The sequence below is a fragment of the Halichoerus grypus genome, chromosome 2, assembly GCF_964656455.1.
Source record: "Halichoerus grypus chromosome 2, mHalGry1.hap1.1, whole genome shotgun sequence".
Lineage (NCBI taxonomy): Eukaryota > Metazoa > Chordata > Mammalia > Carnivora > Phocidae > Halichoerus > Halichoerus grypus.
In genome coordinates this window covers 151,401,216-151,420,321 of record NC_135713.1, presented here as the reverse complement: position 1 = coordinate 151,420,321, position 19,106 = coordinate 151,401,216, and the positions used below count along the sequence as shown (strand labels likewise).

The window sequence follows — 19,106 nt, the reverse complement described above, 5'->3', positions numbered from 1 at the left end:
GGGAGGCTTCCTAAGGAGGTGGGAGGTCCTGGATTAAGTAAGAAAGAGCAGAGAAAGACTTCCGATCCCAAACATGTCCCTCAAACTTAAAATAACCCATAGAGAGGGGCGCCTGGGTGGCTCAGGCAGTTAAGCGTCTGACTCTGGATTGTGGTTCGGGTTCTGATCTCAGGGTCCTGGGGTGGATCCCCGTGTCCCCTCCATCCTCAGCGGGGAGTCTGCTTCAGGATTCTCTCTCCCTCTGCCCCTCCCTGCCCCCCTCCGCCCTGCTTGCTCACACTCTCTTTCTCTAAAAAATAAATAAATAGATCTTTAAAAAAAATAAATAACCCATAGAGAACTTTTGACTTTTCTCCAAACCTGTTTACCCAGTCCTCCCTCCCTCAAGGCATCTTCACTTCCTCTGTCCCCCGCACTCTGCAGTGAGCCGGACAGTAGGTCCTAAAAACTCCGTCCGCTTCCTGCCGTCTGCGCACGGCTCTTCCGTAAGTGGTGTGACATCAATTTCAGGGGTACGACATAGTGATTCGACAACCGCACTGTGCTCACTGCACGCCCATCATGACTTGCCTGCCGGATGGCAGTGGCCTGGTGGCCTCCTGCAACCTTTTCCATAGAGCGACCGGAGTGGTCTTTCCATGTAAGTGAGCGTGTTGTCCCCTGCTTGACCTTCCTCAATGTCTCACCAGCCCGTCTAGGATAATATTCTAGCTCCTCACCGTGGCCCAGCTGCCCCAACAGGTCCCCCCAACGGTGACACTCTGGTCACTGGCTTTTTTCCTCTTCCCTAGGACCTCAGGGGTTTCACACTCACACTTCCTGTTTTTCCTGCCCAGGACTCATCCTCCCTGATTTTTTTTTTTTTTAAATAAACTTTTTTTTTTTTTAAGGCATCTCTCCAGCCAATGTGGAGCTTGACCTCACAACCCCGAGATCAGGAGTCCCGTGCTGTACTGACGGAACCAGCCAGGCGCCCCATAAAATAAGCTTTTTTTTTTTTTTTTTAAGATTTTATTTATTTATTTGACAGAGAGACAGCGAGAGAGGGAACACAAGCAGGGGGAGTGGGAGAGGGAGAAGCAGGCTTCCCGCGGAGCAGGGAGCCCGATGCGGGGCTCGATCCCGGGACCCTGGGATCATGACCCGAGCCGAAGGCAGACACCTAACGACTGAGCCACCCAGGCACCCCTAAAATAAACTTTTTCAGAGTGATTTTAGGTTCACGACAGAACTGGGCGGAGGTTTCCCGGCCGCCGCGCGGCCCTCACACGCGCTCGGCCTCCCCCACTGTCAACATCTGTCGGAAACAGCGAATCCGCACGACACGGGGGTTCCCAGTTTTCACTTGGCTCCTTGCCATTCGGGTCTCAGCTCAAATGCCGCCTTAGCAGCAGCTCCTCCCTGACTACCTGGGGTTCAGAAGCGCCCCCTCCACCCGGCTCTCGCAGTACCGTGTAATTTGCTCCGTAGCAGCGTTCGCCGCGCTCTCTCCTAGCTCCTGTTTATTTACTGTCTGTGAGAAGGGCAGGCTCTCTGCTTGGCCCACCGATGCGCCCTCACTGCCTGCCAGGGAGTAACGAATGTGCGCCCTCGCCTCAGCGCCGGTCCTGTCCGGCCTCCAGCCCCCAACAGCTCACCACCCTCCACTCTGAGCTTGACCTCGGCACACCCCACACCCGCTTCTGCAGGCCCCACCCGGGCTCCCCGTGAGATCAGCTGCGTCATATTCACCTGCCCCGCGTCCCCTCCCCGCCTCGGCCCCAGGCCCCAGCCCCTAACCACCGCCCCCCCCGCCGCCCCAACATGCACACATGCACACAGCACTGGGCAACTCTGAGTATATTTGACGACAAGGTCATGAGGGACGGGGGTCCGGACGGATCACGGAGAAGACTGGGGAGGGGAGGTTGCCAAGCTTCCTGGAAGGTCAGCCCCTGGTTGTCCCCATCAAATGGTGGAGTCGTTGGCGGATGCGAGGTCATGCAGCTGGTGGCGGAAGGAGAGTCGGGCTTTCCGGCTGAAGTAGGCGCCAGACCCCAAGGACGGCACCCCTCCCTCGGCCGCGATGGGGGCCGGGCTGGGATTTGGATCTGGAGGGACAGCGGGATCCAGGCCTGCAAGGGAGACTGGAGGAGGAAGAAGGCTATTGTGGGTCAGCGTTCTCCTTCCTTCCCTGCAACGAGGAGGGAAGAGGCCAGGGAGGGCCCTGGGGCAGGGAGAGGGGTCGCAGAGAGAGAGCAGTGGTCACCGGGCCTCACACGCGGAGGGCCCCCGTACTCCCTGGGATGCTCTGCTGTCAATCTTGAAGGTGTTAACATTTTTTTTTTTTTTTACCAGGGGGCTTCTCTTCCTCATTTTGCATCGGGCAGTCCTATGGAGAAGTCCACCTCCCACCCAGGGAAACAAATGATTCTTTTCCCTTCACTGCTTTGAACCTTTACCTTTCTCCCCAGATTGAGCGTGCCCACCCGTTTTCCTCGGTCTCCCCCCCGTACCTGCTCCTCTTGCAGTCCCCCGCTGTCTCCGGCACCCACACCATGGGAAACACCATGCCCCCTTGAGACCCATCTCAACAGTGGAGGCGACTGGGATGCTGGGAACGGCCAGGAGGGCCCCAGGAGGAGGGGTGTGGCTTCCAAGCCCCCCCAGTGTGGGCCAAACTACCACTTAGCCTCAGACCGCCTGGTGATTACAGGCGCCAGGGGATGGAAGGAGAAGAAGAGGGAGGAGGAAAGAGGTGGACGGGCACCCCATCCAAACACCTATCCTTCTGTGCCCCCTTCACTTGGGGCACTCTCTGGTCTGCAGGGAGAAGCAGGAGGACGCTGGGAGGGGTGGATGGCAGAGACAGACGCCGAGGGGCTGGGACACACGGACACATCGTGGCAAAGCTGGCCGACTCAGTCCCAGCCTGGACACTGCCGGGGGCTCATGTGTATTCTGGAATGAGAATCCAGAACGCCCGAGATGTGAGAATTTAGAGAACGGTCTATTTTTGTAGACGGAAACATTGTGCAGGGCGGGGAAATGTTCGGTTCTCGCTGAACGGTCTGGTAGCTCTTGTACCCTTCTCGGAAGACGGTTGTCGTTAATTCGCGAGGCTGTCCCGGGCAGATTCAAGGGACTTGTACCCGTTACCTTATTTCATCTTGCCCGCGGTCCTTGGAGATGCGCATTATTACCGTCCTGCTTCCACAGCCGAGGAGCTGGAGACATGGAGATCCTTCGGCAACTTGCCGAAGGTCACGCAGGCAGTTAGAGCCGGAACTTCTTACCCCCGCCAGGCTGACCCCGTCCACTCTGAACCCCACGGGGTGACCTTCAGGCACTGAGGCCCTCAGCCAGGCCTGGGGGGCCAGAGCGCCCGCGGCAAGGACTCTGAATGCCCCCCAGCCCGGGAGGGCTGTGCAAATGTGATCCCACCCTTCCCTGAGGGTATCCCCTACTGTCCGACTTAGAAATCTGTTTCATATTTCTAAAACAACTTGATGGAAGCACAAATCTCCATGCACGTGAATACACACATCTGCATACAGTTCTAGGAGTCCTAACAAAGGTATACACCTAGGGGACAACCACCCCAGTCAAGGTACTGGACGTTTCCGTCACCAACTCCCCTTAACGTGCCTTGCTGTCAACCTTGTCCCCTCCCCCAGCCACAGGCGCCCGCTGATCTCAGTTCAATCCGTAAAGATCATCTCTGCCGGTTTCAGAACTTTATATAAATGAATCATATCGTGTTAACTTTCTTGTGCCCGTCCGGTTTCTGCCGGCATAATGGTTTTGAAATTCACCCAGGTTGTATGTATTTGCAGTTTCCTTGTGTTTTTTGTAATAACCGTTTTATTGATATAAATGACATACCGTAAAAGTCACCCTTTAAAAGTATACAAGTCAGTGGTTTTTGCTATATTCACAGCTGTGCAGACATCGCAACTGCTTTTATAACATTTTCATCACCCTGAAGAGACCCCGCGCCCCCGGCCAGTCACCCCCCTGTTCTCTTCCTCCCCGGCTGGTGGCTGCCACTAACCTACCTTCTGTCTCCACGGATGTCGTATAGATGAACTCCTACACTATTGGTCCTTTGCACCCAGTCTGACTGCTTTCACTGAGCATCCTGTTTTCAAGGTTCCTCCCTGTTGTAGCACGTGTTCGTACTTTATTCCTTTTTACGGCTGAGTAGTATTCCGCTGTGCTACACCACATTTCGGGTATCCATTCGTTAGTTGGATGGACACTGGGCTGTCCCTCCGTTTTGGCTATTTGAATACTACTCCTACGGACATTCACGTACAGGTGTCTGTGTGGACATCTGTTTTCAATTCTCTTGGGTCTACTTTTTTCTTTTATTTTGTTTTAAAGATTTATTTATTTTAGAGAAAGAGAGAGAGTACAAGCTGGGGAAGGGGAGAGGGAGAGAGAATCTCAAGCAGGTTCCCCACGGAGCTCGGAGCCCTCCTCCGGGCTCGACCCCACGATCCTGAGAGCATGACCTGAGCAGAAACCAAGAGTCAGCCGCCTAACCAACTGAGCCACCCAGGCTCCCCTAACTTTTTTCTTTTAACTGAAGTACAGTTGACACACAATGTTACCTTAGTTTTAGGTGATCGGACAGTGATTGGACAGGTCTGTCCATTACGCTGTGCTCACGAATGTAGCGACACCCGGAACCAAACAACGCTATTCCAGCACCACTGACTATAATCCCCACGCTGAACCTTTCATCTCCATGACTTATTCCTTCCATAACAGGAAGCCTGGACCTCCAACTCCCCTCCACCCATTTTGCCCATCCCTGCCCCCACTCTCTGGCAACCACGTTTTGTACTTAGGTGTCTGTTCATGCTTTGTTTGTCCATTCTGTTTTTGAGAGAGAGAGAATGTGGGGAGCAGAGGGAGAGGGAGAGAGAGAATCTTAAGCAGCCTCTGAGCTGGGCTCAATCTCAGGACCCTGAGATCATGATCTGAGCCGAAATCAAGAGTCGGAGGCTTAACCGATTGAGCCACCCAGACATCCCTGTTGATTTTGGTTTTTTAGATTCTGCTTATAAGTGAAATCATATAATATTTGTCTTTCTCTGACTTTTTTAAAAAAGACTGTATTTATCTATTCGACAGAGAGAGAGAGAGAGCACGAGCAGGGAGGGGACAGAGGCAGAGGGAGAAGCAGACTCCCCGCGGAGCAGGGAGCCCGATGTGGGGCTCGATCCCAGGACCCTGAGATCATGACCTGAGCCGAAGGCAGTTGCTTAACCAACTGAGCCACCCAGGCTCCCAACGCTTGTTATTTCTTATCTTTTTTATATTAGGCATTCTGACAGGTATGAGGTATCTCATTGCGGTTTTGATTTGCATTCCCCTGATGGGGAGTGATGTTGAGCATCTTTTCATGTGTCTCTTGGCCATTTGTACGTCTTCTTTAGGAAAATGTCTATTCAGGTCCTCTGCCCATGTTTAAATCAGATTGTGTTTTTTTGGTGTTGAGTTGTATAAGTTTCTTTTGTTTGTTCGTTTGTTTTTGTTTTTTTAAGCAGGCTCCACGCCCAGCATGGAGCCCAACACAGGGCTTGAACTCAGGACCCCGAGATCAAGACCTGAGCTGAGATGAGGACTCAGACACTTAACCAACTGAGCCACCCACGCGCCCCATAGAAGTTCTTTATAGACTTTGGATACTAACCCTTTACTGGATCTGTCATTTGCAAATATATTCTCCTATTTAGTAGGTTGTCTTTTAGTTTTGTTGTTTCCTTTGCTGTGCAGAAGCTTCTTATTTTGAGGAAGTCCCATTAGTTTATTTTTGCTTTTGTTTCCCTTGCCGCGGGAGACGCATCTAGAAAGAAGTTGTTACAGCCAATGTCAGAGACCGTAGCGTCTGTGCTCTCTTAGGGGGTAAGGTCTCTGACTTCAGGCCTCACCTTTAGGTCCTTCATCCAGCTGGAGTTTATTTTTGTGCTTGGTGTGAGAAAGTGGTCCAGTTTCCTTCTTTTTTGCACGGAGCTGTCCAGTTTTTCCAGCGCCATTTATCGAAGAGACCGTCTTTTTCCCATTAGATATTCTTGCCTCCTTTGTCGTGGATTAATCGACCATACAGGTGTGGTTTATTTCTGGGCTCTCTGTCCTGTTCCATTGATCTATATGTCTATTTTTGTGCCAGTACCATACTGTTTTGATTATATACTCAACGCTTAACATTTTGAGGAACTGTCTTCCAAGGGGGCTGCACCATTTTACACTGTTTGCTTTAATTGCTGAGTAACAGTACATTACCACAAATTAATCAAAATAAAAAACTTCTCTTTAAAAAGCACCCTTATTTTGTTTTTTTATTATCTTTTTTAAAAAAGATTTTGTTTATTTATTCATGAGAGACACAGAGAAAGAGAGAGAGAGGCAGAGGGAGAAGCAGGCTCCCAAGGAGCAGGGAGCCCAATGCGGGGCTCGATCCCAGGACCCTGGGATCATGACCTGAGCCAAAGGCAGACGCTTAACCATCTGAGCCACCCAGGTGCCCTATTATTATCTTTTTAAAAGATTTTATTTATTTGACAGAGAGAGAGCACGAGCAGCAGAGGGAGAGGGAGAAGCAGACTCCCCGGGGAGCAAGGAGCCCTATGCGAGAATCGATCCCAGGACCCTCAGACGCTTAACCGACTGGGCCACCCAGGCGTCCCCAAAGCGCCATTATTTTAAACACACATGCCCCGTTCAGTGAGGAAGTGTTTGTGATACATGTATCTGATAAAGGATTTTCATCCTAAATATAGGGGCGCCTGGCTGGCTCGGTTGGGAGAGCCTTCCACTCTTGATCTCAGGATCCTGAGTTCAAGCCCCATGTCGGGCATGGAGCCCACCTAAAAAAATTAGAAAATAAAGTAAAAATACAAAATATTTTAAAAACTCATAATTCAATGATAAGACAACATGGTTTTTAAAAAATTAGGCACAGACCAGAACAGACACTTTGCAAAAGAAGATATACAAATGGCCAATAAGCACATGAAACACGGTCAACATCATGAAGCATCAGAGAAATGCAGATAAAACTGCAGTGATTTACTACTTTACACTCATTAGAATGGCTCACCCTGAAAAGATGGACAGCGTCAAATGCTGGCCATGCTGCGGGACAGCTGGAACTAACATCCCTCGATATGGGCGATGCAAAACGGAACTACCATTTTGGAAACCAGTTTAGCAGTTTCTTGTAAAGTTAAAATACACTTCTTGCACGACCCAGCAACTCCACTCCTAGCTATTTACCCAGGAGCGAGGAAAACACACATGCACAGAAGGACTTGCGCAGGAATGTTTATGGAAGCTCTATGGCAACAGACTAGAAACAACCCAGATGTCCCTCAGAAGGAGAGATAAGGAAATCTGCATTTAAAAAAGAGGGCATATTTTGTGTTTTAGAACCTGAGCGCTTCCAGGCTCCCCCCGGACTGTCAGTCCCCGGGGAGCAGGGAGCTCGCTCACGGCGGTTCGCGCAGAGTCCCGCCCGGGGCCAGTGCGCGGGACACGGGGCACACTCCCGAGCCCGGGGCCATCCGCCCCTCCTCAGGCCCTGCCCGTCTCCGCCGGCTGCGGGAGGGGGCCGGCCGCGGCCCCGCGGTGGGGGGACAGCGCGTGCGCTCCGACGGACGGCACGGGGCGCGCAGGCGGCGGGGCGGGCCCGGGGCGGCGGGGGCGGGCCGGGGCCGACGGGGCGGGCGCGGAGGTGAGGCCAGGCGGCCCGCCCCCCCGGGGGCCGGCCCTGGGCGCCCGCCCCGCCCCGGCCGCCCGGGTGTGGGCCCAGCAGGCTGCGCCGCTCCCTCGGCTGGCGGACCCGCACGGGCGCCGGCTCGGGCTGCGGGTGAGGGGCCGGGGAGGGGCGCCGCGAGGGCCCGCGCCCGAGGGGGCGGGGGAGACGGGGGTGGCGCTCGGGGCCGGCGGGGCTGCGGACTCAGCTGCACGCCGAGATTTCGGGGTTTCCCTCCCGGGCGGGGCGCGCACACTTCCTCATTCCCGCGGGACCCCCTCTCGCCGCCGGCAGGGCCTGGCCTGAGCCCCCGGGGACCCCCTTGGCCCGGCTTCTGCTCCGCCCGGGTTCGGAGCCCTCGCGGGCCTGGCGGGAGTTCCTGGGCGCGCCGGGTCCGGGCCGGGAGGCGGGGCCGAGGGACTCTGGATGCGGGACCCGGGTACCGGATGGAGGTCAGAGGCGGGTCCGCGGGGCGTTGCAGACTGACGGGGAAGAGGGGCTCCCGTGGGAGGTGGAGGAGCGTGGTGGGGGGGTGCTGCAGGGCCGAGCACCTCCCTGAGGCCTCCCCATGCTCCTAGGATGGCGGCGACCCCCTCGAGCCTCTTCCCCTCTGGGGGCGACCTGGACTCTAGCCAGTTGCACATGGAGCCCGATGAGTTGGACACTCTGAGGGAGGGAGAGGACCCAGGTACGCAGGGAGCGCGGCCCTCAGGGAGGAGGGCGGCGGAGAGCTCCCGGGGTCCACACTCTAACACTTTCTCTCCTCCTAGCTGACCGGATGCACCCCTTTCTGGCCATCTACGACCTGCAGCCTGTGAAAACGCACCCCTTGGTGTTCGCCCCTGGGGTCCCGGTCACGGCCCAAGTGGTGGGCACTGAAAGATACACCAGTGGATCCAAGGTGGCCGGGCGGGCGCAGGGGAGCTGGGCAGAGGGAGGGCTGCGACCCAGCGAGTGGACAACCACTCAGTGCCTCCCACCCCCAGGTGGGGACCTGCACCCTGTATTCTGTCCGCTTGACGCATGGCGCCTTTACCTGGACGACCAAGAAGAAGTTCCGTCATTTCCAGGAGCTGCATCGGGACCTCCTGAGACACAAAGTCTTGATGAGCCTGCTCCCTCTGGCGCGGTAAGGGGACCCGTCTGCTTCCTGTCAAGGGCAGGCGCCCCTGCCCCAGCCCCCATCACTGCTTTCTGCCTGTCGCCCTCCCCCCGCCCCCCAGCCCACACCTTCTGTCCCAGCTACTTTCCTGCCCCAGCTCTGGCTGCCGCGCCCCCTCCCCTGACCCCAGTTACCAGGAAACCTTCCCAGCCCGGCTCTCCCTGTCCGTGGTTCTGGGCCAATAGCTCAGCCGGGCTGGATGCCCAAAATGCCCTTGGCAGCCTCCCTCCTTTTCTTGTCTCTGTTCCCAGGATCGGGGGCCTTCTGCCAGCCTCCAGGCCTCCCCCAGGATCCCTTCTCTAGTGCTGCAGGAATCCAGGCTCTTCCTTGACCCCTCCTCCCCCATCTCGTCCACAGCTTTGGCATGGCCCACCCTCCAGCCCGGGAGGCCACCAACCGAGAGATACCCTCTCTGCCCCGAGTGAGTCCTGAGGGCTCCGCCAGACATGCGTCCAGCAAACAGGTGCGACCAGACCCTGGGTCCGCCGGGAAGGCATGTGCTGTGCAAAATGGCTCTGGTCCCATCTGTCTTTGTCTCTCATCCCTGCTTCAGAAGTACCTGGAGAATTACCTCAACCGCCTCCTGACCATGTCTTTCTACCGCAACTACCACGCCATGGTAAGGCCCCGGGGGCTTTTTAGGTGGAGCAGTACCAGCAGACCCCCGGGCGGCAGAGGCCCCCGGGTCCGCTGAAAGCCAGAGTCTCTCCTCTGAGCCGTTGTCTTCCTCTGCAGACAGAATTTCTGGAAGTCAGTCGGCTGTCCTTTATCCCAGACCTTGGCTCCAAAGGACTGTGAGTGTCCAACACCCCGTCACCCAGTGGCCGCAAACCTGTGGATCTCTCCCTGCAAAGGGAGGATGGGGAAAGAATTGCAGGGAGGGGGCGGGTGGGGGGCTCTGGATTCCTTTTGGGGCATCTCCTCCTGGTTTTCCCCACAGGGAGGGAGTGGTCCGGAAGCGCTCCGGGGGCCACCGAGTTCCTGGCCTCACGTGCTGCGGCCGAGACCAAGTTTGTTACCGCTGGTCCAAGAGGTGGGTCCCAGAGCGGAGCTGCTGAGGCGTGTGGGGGGGGAGGGGGGAGGAAGGAGATCCCAAGGGCCGGGAGGAACGGACGGAGCCCTTCCGCTCCAGGTGGCTGGTGGTGAAGGACTCCTTCCTGCTGTACATGAGCTTGGAGACGGGCACCATCTCCTTTGTTCAGCTCTTCGACCCTGGCTTCGAGGTGCAGGTGGGGAAAAGGAGCACGGAGGCGCGCTACGGGGTCAGGATCGACACCTCCCACAGGTAAGGCCTCCTGGTGTGGACGGACACCGGACACCGGACACTGGACACCGAGGGGAAGGAAAGGAAGGATTTCCAGCCCCTGGAGCTGGCCTTGATTTGGAACCAGGGAACTGGTCTGGCCACATGCCTGCGAGTGCTCTTAGCGCCTGGGCCCGGGCAGGGGGGCTAGGGGAGGGAGTAGAAGCCTTGGACAGCGACTCCTGATAGAAAAGAAAAGGCACTGAATTCATTCATCCATTCATTCATTCATCCACCAAACCTGAGAGCCTGGTGCAAGTCTCGGTGCCAGAGACCCAGCTGTGCCCCAACTGTGCGGAGGGCAGAGACACGCCTCGCCCGGGGGGAGTCGGGAATGAGGGACTAAGGCAGGAAGTGGGAAAGAGGGGACAGCCGGAGAGGGGAGGTGTCTGGGCAAGGCCAGGGGCATGAAGGGGAGGGCTGAGGCCCCCCTCGTTCTTCCTGCTCAGGTCCCTGATTCTCAAGTGCGGCAGCTACCGGCAGGCACGGTGGTGGGGCCAGGAGATCACTGAGCTGGCCCAGGGCCCCGGCAGAGACTTCATACAGCTGCACCAGCATGACAGCTACGCCCCGCCCCGGCCCGGGACCCTGGCCCGGTGGTGAGACCCTGACATCCCTTCGGAGCGTGTCTGTGGGCTTCTGGACCCACTCGGTGTTTTCTGAGTCCTCGATCCTCTTCTATCTCCTCGGACCTCTTCTGACTTCAGTACCCCCCCTCTTTGGCTTCTCTGGTCTCCTTGACCATCTGACCTCTAACCACACTGATATCTAATTCCCCTCTGACCTCGCTGACCCCCGCACTCGCTCATCTCCTCTGACCCTGACCTCTCTCTCCTCCTGTGACCTTTTTAACTGCCCTTTTCCCACGCTGTCTCTCTCTGTGCCTTAGGATCTCTTCAAAACTCTCTGGTTCATTCATTCATTCAGTAAACATTTTCTAAGCCCCTACTACGTGCCAGGCCCAGTGGCAGGAGGAATAAGACAGCCCAGTAGCTGATTCAGTCATGAAGCAATGGCAAGTTGCCATTCTGGAGGAGCCCAGAGAGGGGGGCTCACCCCCACGTGCAGGGACGTCAGGACGGGCTTGCAGGAGACAGCATCCTCGAGGACAAGGATGGCCCCGTGCCCGGAAGCTGGAAGTAGCCTGGCGTGTTGGGGAGCCGCCGGGACTGACCCTTGTGGCAGGGGAGGGGGGAGAAGCAGCTAGAGAAGAGGCGGGGGGTCGGGGGGGCCTGGCTGGGCTCCCCATACTGAGCGGAGGCAGCTGAACCTCATCACAGGCAGGAGGGAGTCAGGGAAGCATTGTTTTCTTGAAGGTGCCGTGGACATTTATTTTTTACACCAGAACTAACAGCTGATACTTACGGAGTACTTACTGGGTGCCGGGAACTGTCCGAAGTGTTTTACGTGTGTTATTAAGTCCTCACGCGAACCCTGTGAGGCAGGTACGGTTGTCTCCATTCTACAGATGGGAACACTGAGGCAAGGAGAGGTTGAGGAACTTGCCCAAGGTCACACAGCCTGTAAACCGTGGAGCTGGGATTCAAATCCGGGCAGGCTGGGCCAAGACCCCGCTCTTCACTGTCACACTAGACTATTAATTATTAGAAAGTCAAACAGGGGGCACCTGGCAGGCTGGCTCAGTGGGGGGAGTGTGTGACTCTTGATCTCGTGGTCGTGAGTTCGAGCCCCACGTTGGGTGTAGAGATTGCTTCAAAAGAGAAAAATCTCAAAAAAATACATAAATGAAATAAAAAGTCAACGCGGAAGCATATATTTTTTAAAGATTTTATTTATTTATTTGAGAAAGCACAAACGAGAGCAAGCATGAGCAGGGGAGGGGCCGAGGGAGAGGGAGAAGCAGACTCCCCACTAAGCAGGGAGCCGGACGTGGGGCTTGATCCCAGGATCCCAGGATCATGACCTGAGCCGAAGGCAGACGCTTCACGGACTGAGCCACCCAGGTGCCCCGGTTATTTCTTACCTTAAACGATGCTGCAGTGAACACAGCCTTTGCCTAAGCATTTAATAGGATGCATTCCTAGAAATAGAACGACTGTGTGCATTTAATGATATTAAAGAGTATGTGTGTTTGATATTCTGATAGATTAGGCCGAACTGTCCTCTAAAAATGCTATAACCAATGTATATTCCCATAGTCTAGGAGAATACTCACTTCCCCACATGCTAATATTGAAAGTTGCCAGTGATCTTTATTTTTGCTAACCTCGTGGATTAAAGACATGTTATTTCATCTTAATATCACTTTCCTTCTTCACTAGTGAGATTGAACATCTTTTCCTATGGATGACCATTTTAATTTCCTCTGTGAACTGTCAGTTCTTACTCTCTGCTCACTTTTCAGTTTGCTCGTATGTCTTTTTCTTACTGATTTGTTGGAACTCTTTATGTATGATGTATTAAACCTTCCAATCGTTAGTCATCTTCTTTCGTTTATTGTGTCTTCTGTGATTTTTAATTTTTAGCTTACAGTGGCACATTTGTCCCACTTTGGTACATCTGATAATACCATCCGACTGCTATGATCTTTGACCCTGCTGTCACCTCTGATCCGGGACTGTCCTCTGGTCTTCACTCTCCAGAGCTTTCTGGCTTCTAACTCCCCTGACCTCCTTGGCTTGGCCTCCTTCCCAGGTTTGTGAATGGGGCAGGTTACTTTGCTGCCCTGGCAGATGCCATCCTACGAGCTCAAGAGGAGATTTTCATCACAGATTGGTGGTGAGTAAGGGAAAAGCTCAAACAGGAAGGGGCAGGATAGGGCCTGCGGGGGATCAGCTTACGGGCCAGCAGAGGGAGGGGCCGGGCCGGGGAGGAGTGGCTGGTTGCTGGGGCTTAGCTTGCCTCTCACCTCTCCTGCCCTGAATGCCAGGTTGAGTCCTGAGATTTACCTGAAGCGTCCGGCCCATTCAGATGACTGGAGGCTTGACATTATGCTCAAGAAGAAGGCGGTGAGGAGAGCGGTCAGGCTGGAGGGGCGGCCTGTGGGGGAGGTTGGTTAGAAGGGACTGCTGCATGGGAGAAGGTCGGGAATCTGAGGCTTCCCTCGTCATGCCCCTCTCGTACCTGGTATAGACTTCTGTCCCAGTACCCGTTACACTTTGTTGTCTTACATGGGGGTGTACGTGTCTTGTCTTTCTCACTGGACGAATATGGCTAGTTTCAGTACAAGGCACGGTGTCTGCCATGTTGGGGGCATCCGTAGATGTTAGTGGACGGACAGACGGATGATGGCGAGTGGGGGCCAGTGGACGGATGGATGATGGGAAGAGGGACAGATGGAAGGATAGGTAGTCGGAAGGGGGTGCCAGCAGGAGGGGGGGGTGGGTGGATGGATGATGGATGGTACATCAGGGGGTGAGTAAATGGTTGGGAACATGGGTGGACAGATACTGATAGGCAGGTGAGGAGCTGTGTGGATGGATGAGCTGGTGAACAGGTAGCTTGCCCATGGCTGAGTTGGGTGCGAGCATCATAGCAGGGTGTGAGCGTGGAGGCTCTCCGGGCTGAGTGGAGGTCCACACAGGAGCCCCGAGCATGGGACAGGGTTCTGGAGGGTAGAAGGGGGCCGTCGTGAGAGATCTGAACCCCTCCCCGCCCTCCCCACCAGGAGGAGGGTGTCCGTGTGTCCATCCTGCTGTTTAAGGAAGTGGAGTTGGCCTTGGGCATTAACAGCGGCTACAGCAAGAGAGTTCTGTTGCAGCTGCACCCCAACATAAAGGTGACTCGGGCGTCAGAGACCCCCACACCGACCACGGCCCCCCCTCCCCCCCAGCCTTCCCCATCCCCTCAACCCTCCCTTTCCTTCTCCTCCTTCCGTCTTCCCGTCCTCCCTCCCAATGCCTCCTGTCTTCTCTCACTGAAGCCCGCCCTCGTGAACCCCCCCCCCACTTGCTGCAGGTCATGCGCCACCCAGACCAGGTGACCCTGTGGGCCCATCACGAGAAGCTCCTGGTCGTGGACCAAGCAGTGGCCTTCCTGGGGGGGCTGGACCTCGCCTACGGCCGCTGGGATGACCTGCGCTACCGCCTGACTGACCTCGGGGACCCCTCTGGACCAGTGGCCCCGCAGGTAATCCCCTAGGCCTTGCTGAGCTCCCTGAAACACAGCCTGGACACACACCCCCCAACCCCTCCGGTCATTCCAGGCGCTGCCCACATCGGGGTTCCTCTTTCTGGGGCCCTGGGAAGGTGCTTTGGAGTAGACCCAGTCCCTCCCTCCCCCCACGCCCCCTCCCCACTCCTCTAGGATAGCGAATGCCGCTGAAGGGGAGGCCCAGGTCCAACTCTCTCCGTCTCACTCCTACTCTCTGTGTCTCTCTGTCTCGCAGTCTTTCGGTGCTCCTCTCTCCTCTCTGGCCCTGGCTCTGTATGGCCCCCCGTGACCTCTCCTTGCCCCCGGCTTGGGTATGTTCCCCTACAGCCTGCCCCCCTGGGCTCCGACACTCCAGGAAGCCCAGACCTCTCGCAAAACCAACTCTTCTGGCTGGGCAAAGACTACAGCAATCTTATCACGAAGGACTGGGTGCAGCTGGACCGGCCTTTTGAGGGTGAGGGTCCCCTCCTCCAAAGCCCCCAAGAGCCGGGAGTAGGGGCAGACGTCCGGGTCGGGGCTGTGAACAGGATGAGCCGGATCAAGGATATCGCGGCCTTCCCTCTGCTCGGCTCCTCGTCCTCCCTGCCCCAAGTGTCCCCAAGAGACCATCCCTGACCTCGCCCCTGATTCTCCCGGGACCCCCAGATTTCATTGACAGGGAGACCACACCGCGGATGCCATGGCGGGACGTTGGGGTGGCCGTGCACGGTCTCCCCGCCCGGGACCTGGCTCGGCATTTCATCCAGCGCTGGAACTTCACCAAGGTGCTCACTCCGTCCTGGGGGTGCTGGAGGTGGGAAGGAGCCACCTCCCCCTGACTGTGATCCCTCCACCTCAGATGACCAAGGCCAAGTACAAGATACCCAGGTACCCCTACCTGCTGCCCAAATCCACCAGCACTGCAGACCAGCTCCCCTTCACGCTCCCAGGGGGGCAGTGCGCCACGGTTCAGGTGAGCCTCCCCGTTTCAACCTGTCCTCACCTCTCCCTCCCTTCAGCCCACTCCCGCAGACCTGAGAGCCCCCCACACCTGAGGTCAGGAGCCACATCACATTCCCTGTCCCCCCACCCCCCCGCCCCAGGTCTTGCGGTCTGTGGACCGCTGGTCAGCAGGGACTTTGGAGAATTCCATCCTCAATGCCTACCTGCACACCATCAGGGAGAGCCGGCACTTTCTCTATATCGAGGTCTGACGGGGGTGGGGGTGGGGCAGAGAAGGGAGGGGGCGTCCGAGGAGACGGACTGAGGATAGCAGTGGGGTCAGTCCTGCAGGGCTGGTGTGGCTGGGCCTGGGGAGGTGTGCGAGCCCAGGCCCCGGTCCGGGAGCCTCCGGGTGGGGCTGGCGCCAGAACGGAGGGCAGAGGGTAGGGGGCAGCGGCCTGGCGGCTGATGCCTGTCTTTGGTCCCTGCCCCAGAATCAGTTCTTCATTAGCTGCTCAGATGGGCGGACCGTTCTCAACAAGGTGGGCGATGAGATTGTGGATAGAATCCTGAAGGCCCACAAGTAAGGTGGACTGGCGGGAGGATGAGTTGTGGGCGTGGTTTAAGCCCCTGGAGGGGCGGGGCTTGGGGCTGGCCCTGCCTCTGACTCCGCCCCCTTCCCCAGACTTGGGCAGTGCTTCCGAGTCTACGTGCTTTTGCCCCTGCTGCCCGGTTTTGAGGGTGACATCACTACAGGTGGTGGGAACTCCATCCAGGCCATTCTGCACTTCACCTACAGGTGACCCCCCCATGGCCATCCACCCGCGCCCCTGTCCTGACTCTGTCCCGATCCCTTCCTGCTGGACTTTTGAGGTCCACCTTTCTCCTGACATCCCGCAACCCCCTTCCCCAGCCTCCACCTCCCTCACCCATTCTTTTCCCTCAGGACCCTGTGCCGTGGGGAGTATTCGATCCTGCATCGCCTCAAAGCAGCCAGTGAGTGCTGGGGGCGGGGGGTTCAAGCCCTGGACCCCTGGACGGGGGAGCCTATCATTCTCTCCGTGTTCTGGGGTTACTGCTCTGAGATCACAGGTAGTCTTCGACTGTAGGGAGAATGTGGAGAATAGGCTCTAGACCTTTTGAAATGGGGAGGTAGCTGGGACAGGGCTCCATCTGCCCGTGAGGGCACCGGTCACCTCACTCCCCCCATCTTTCTTACAGTGGGGACAGCGTGGCGAGACTATATGTCCATCTGTGGGCTTCGCACCCATGGCGAGCTGGGCGGGCACCCGGTCTCAGAGCTGATCTATATCCACAGCAAGATGCTCATCGCTGATGACCGGACAGTCATCATTGGTCAGTCCCTCATCTGGACCCCTGGCAGTGAGAGGAGGGTGGGGTAGGGTGATGGAGACCGGCTGGTCCTCTGGCAGAGGGTCCCCCGGGGCTCAGGCAGACACAGCGTGTCCTGCACCCGTCCCAGGCTCCGCCAACATCAATGACCGCAGCTTGCTGGGGAAGCGGGACAGTGAGCTGGCCGTGCTGATCGAGGACACCGAGATGGAGCCATCCCTCATGGACGGCAGGGACTATCAGGCCGGCAGGTTCGCCTTGAGTTTGCGGAAGCATTGCTTCAGGTAGAGCCCGGATGGGGTGCTGCGGGGGCGGGGGAGGTCGGGAGGGGGCTGGTCTGCCTTCTGGGCAGGTGTGAGGCCTACAGGTAGTATGCAGTCCCCAGTCTGGTTTAGGGTACCAGCAGAGTAGGGCTATCGGAAAAATGAGAAACAAATATTCTAAAAATAATTTGGTAGTTTTTCAAAGTAGTGATCAAAGAAGAGACAGATTAAAGCTCTGTTGGGCTTGTTTACCCTTATTTTACTATTTAACAGTGTGTTTATTTTGAATCACCTGGGTCGGCACAACATAACTTTTCTAGCAGTCAAGCTCTCCAAGGATCTTTTTTTTTTTTTTTTAAGATTTTTAAATTTACTTATTTGTCAGATTGAGAGAGAGAGAGATAGCACAAGCAGGGGGAGTGGCAGGCAGCGGGAGAGGGAGACTCCCCACTGAGCAAGGAGCCTGACGCGGGGCTCGATCCCAGGACCCCGGGATCATGACCTAAGCCGAAGGCAGGTGCTTAACCAACTGAGCCACCCAGGCATCCCAGGTTCTCCAAGGATCTTAATCTGACCTTGTGGGGACCCTTTTGTCCTGTAGTGTGATTCTTGGGGCAGATGCCCGGCCAGACCTGGATCTCCGAGACCCTGTGTGTGATGACTTCTTCCAGCTGTGGCAAGACACAGCTGGGAACAATGCCAACATCTATGAGCAGGTAGGCACCGAGGGGCTGCTGGCTGTGTGGATATCCATGGATTGTCCTGTTCGGGGTAGGACGGAGAGAGCCCCACCACCGAGCCATTCTCAGAAGGGAGAAGAGGGTGTGGGGGGCATAGCACGGGGTTCAGCGGCTCGGGGTCAGTGTTGGGGGGATGTGGTGTGGGGACTGGGGGCGTCCAGCCCACTTGGGCTTTTGGACTCTTGGCAGAGTCTCTCCAAGCCTTGCTGGCTTCTGTGCCCCCGCCCACAGATCTTCCGCTGCCTGCCATCCAATGCCACGCACTCCCTGCGGGCACTCCGCGAGTACGTGGCCGTGGAGCCCCTGGCCACAGTCAGCCCACCTCTGGCCAGGTCTGAGCTCACCCAGGTCCAGGGCCACCTGGTCCACTTTCCCCTCAAGTTCCTGGAGGATGAGTCTTTGCTGCCCACCCTGGGGAGCAAGGAAGGCGTGATGCCCCTCGAAGTGTGGACATAGCGGCGGCTCCGGCCCGGGACAGCTTACCAGCTGCCGGGCTCCACCGAGGCTGGCTCCCTGCCCCAGCCCTAAGGATGGAGGGCAGTGCCCTCTGAGACCCAGGGCGGGCAGGCAGGCCTGAAGGGGGCTAGAGAAGTCACAGCAGCAGACCCTCCCTTGAGAAGCAGCCAGAAGAGGACGCTCCCGACCCCGGGCTGGGGAGGCGGGAGAGAGTCCCGGAGAAATTCCTTCTCCCTGCTGCCCAGTTGAAACCACTGTTCTGGAGAAGCAAACCTCCGGCTGGCCCTCCTGAAAGCCTGGGGAAGACTGTCCCTGCAGGAGAAAGCCGGCTCTGTCCCGGTTCTTCCATCGCTCCCTTCCTCCTCTTGCCCTTGAACCCCTCCCACCCCACGGCCTCTCCAGGCCCATTACCGCCAAGGTGGAGGGAAGGATGAAGCCTCTTCAGGCTTCAGCCCCCACGGTGGGGAGGGTGGGGTGCACACTAACTACCCCCCCCCAGACAGACACTAGCTTTGTATCCGTTCAATAAGCATTTCATAAATAAAGTCATAGAAGAGGTTCCTGCCTCTTCCTTGGCCAAACCGAGAACTGAGCGCTTGCCTCCCCCTTCCCGCCCACATGAGCACTGGGCCCCCGCACCTTCTCGCCACCCAACTCCTGTCTCCTTTTTGCAGCTTCATTTCTATTTACTTGTCTGTAGTCTCAGGAGCTCGGTCACCCAGCTGCTGGGAAGAGGTGTTCACAGTGCGCCTGGCTAGCAGGAAGGGTAGGGCCAAGCCAGGACACCTGGAGAGCCAGGGAGCTGGTGCTTCCCTGCACAAGAGGGGCTGGAGGGGCTGTCTCTTGGTCCTCGAGTGACAGCAGGGGAAGAGGCTCAGGGAAGCCCCTTGGGGAACGGTTAAGGGCATAGGCTTGAGGGCTGGAAGAACTGGGCCCAGATCCTGGGCTTGTCATGACCGAGGTGACCCTGTCAAGTCCTATCACTTCTCTGGGCCTCAGGGGTCCCAACTGGGAAATAGGAATAATACTTCCATAGAGGGATCGCTGTAAA

General features: G+C 56.8%; 2 protein-coding genes across 4 annotated transcripts; one reads left to right on the top strand and one right to left on the bottom strand.

The window, feature by feature from the left end:
• Positions 1 to 1,811: 1,811 nt before the first annotated feature.
• C2H17orf114 (chromosome 2 C17orf114 homolog) lies at positions 1,812 to 8,923 on the bottom strand. 2 transcript variants are annotated; one of them, XM_078067807.1, is made up of 2 exons: positions 8,781 to 8,923; positions 1,812 to 2,126 (listed from the first exon to the last, which is right to left on the bottom strand). In XM_078067807.1, the coding sequence occupies exons 1-2, from the start codon at positions 8,821 to 8,823 to the stop codon at positions 1,948 to 1,950; spliced, it is 222 nt and encodes a 73-aa protein (XP_077923933.1). In that variant the 5' UTR covers positions 8,824 to 8,923; the 3' UTR covers positions 1,812 to 1,947. The 2 variants fall into 2 exon arrangements, with proteins under 2 accessions (XP_077923933.1, XP_077923934.1); XM_078067808.1 differs by lacking the exon at positions 8,781 to 8,923 and adding an exon at positions 2,496 to 3,854 and having other exon boundaries at positions 1,812 to 2,114.
• Positions 7,811 to 18,636, top strand: PLD2 (phospholipase D2). Of its 2 annotated transcripts, none has more exons than XM_036066184.2 (25): positions 7,811 to 7,858; positions 8,323 to 8,432; positions 8,515 to 8,645; positions 8,731 to 8,873; positions 9,264 to 9,369; positions 9,460 to 9,525; positions 9,642 to 9,700; positions 9,847 to 9,939; positions 10,039 to 10,191; positions 10,659 to 10,808; positions 12,865 to 12,948; positions 13,100 to 13,178; positions 13,838 to 13,948; positions 14,128 to 14,298; positions 14,650 to 14,776; positions 14,968 to 15,086; positions 15,161 to 15,274; positions 15,405 to 15,509; positions 15,738 to 15,826; positions 15,929 to 16,042; positions 16,190 to 16,239; positions 16,465 to 16,599; positions 16,727 to 16,880; positions 17,461 to 17,575; positions 17,831 to 18,636. In XM_036066184.2, exons 2-25 carry the CDS (start codon positions 8,324 to 8,326, stop codon positions 18,053 to 18,055), a joined length of 2,802 nt encoding a protein of 933 aa, XP_035922077.1. In that variant the 5' UTR covers positions 7,811 to 7,858; position 8,323; the 3' UTR covers positions 18,056 to 18,636. The 2 variants fall into 2 exon arrangements, with proteins under 2 accessions (XP_035922077.1, XP_035922076.1); XM_036066183.2 differs by lacking the exon at positions 7,811 to 7,858 and adding an exon at positions 7,929 to 8,196.
• Positions 18,637 to 19,106: the final 470 nt, after the last annotated feature.

Excerpts from the sequence above, each read along its gene's own strand:
- C2H17orf114 (XM_078067808.1), bottom strand. The coding sequence starts at position 2,568 with ATGGGTCTCAAGGGGGCATGGTGTTTCCCATGGTGTGGGTGCCGGAGA. Across the intron at positions 2,115-2,495 it reads GGGGACTGCAAGAGGAGCAG|GCCTGGATCCCGCTGTCCCT; the intron begins GTACGGGGGGGA and ends TCTCCCTTGCAG.
- PLD2 (XM_036066183.2), top strand. The coding sequence starts at position 8,171 with ATGCGGGACCCGGGTACCGGATGGAG. Across the intron at positions 9,370-9,459 it reads GACATGCGTCCAGCAAACAG|AAGTACCTGGAGAATTACCT; the intron begins GTGCGACCAGAC and ends TCCCTGCTTCAG. Across the intron at positions 9,940-10,038 it reads TGTTACCGCTGGTCCAAGAG|GTGGCTGGTGGTGAAGGACT; the intron begins GTGGGTCCCAGA and ends CTTCCGCTCCAG.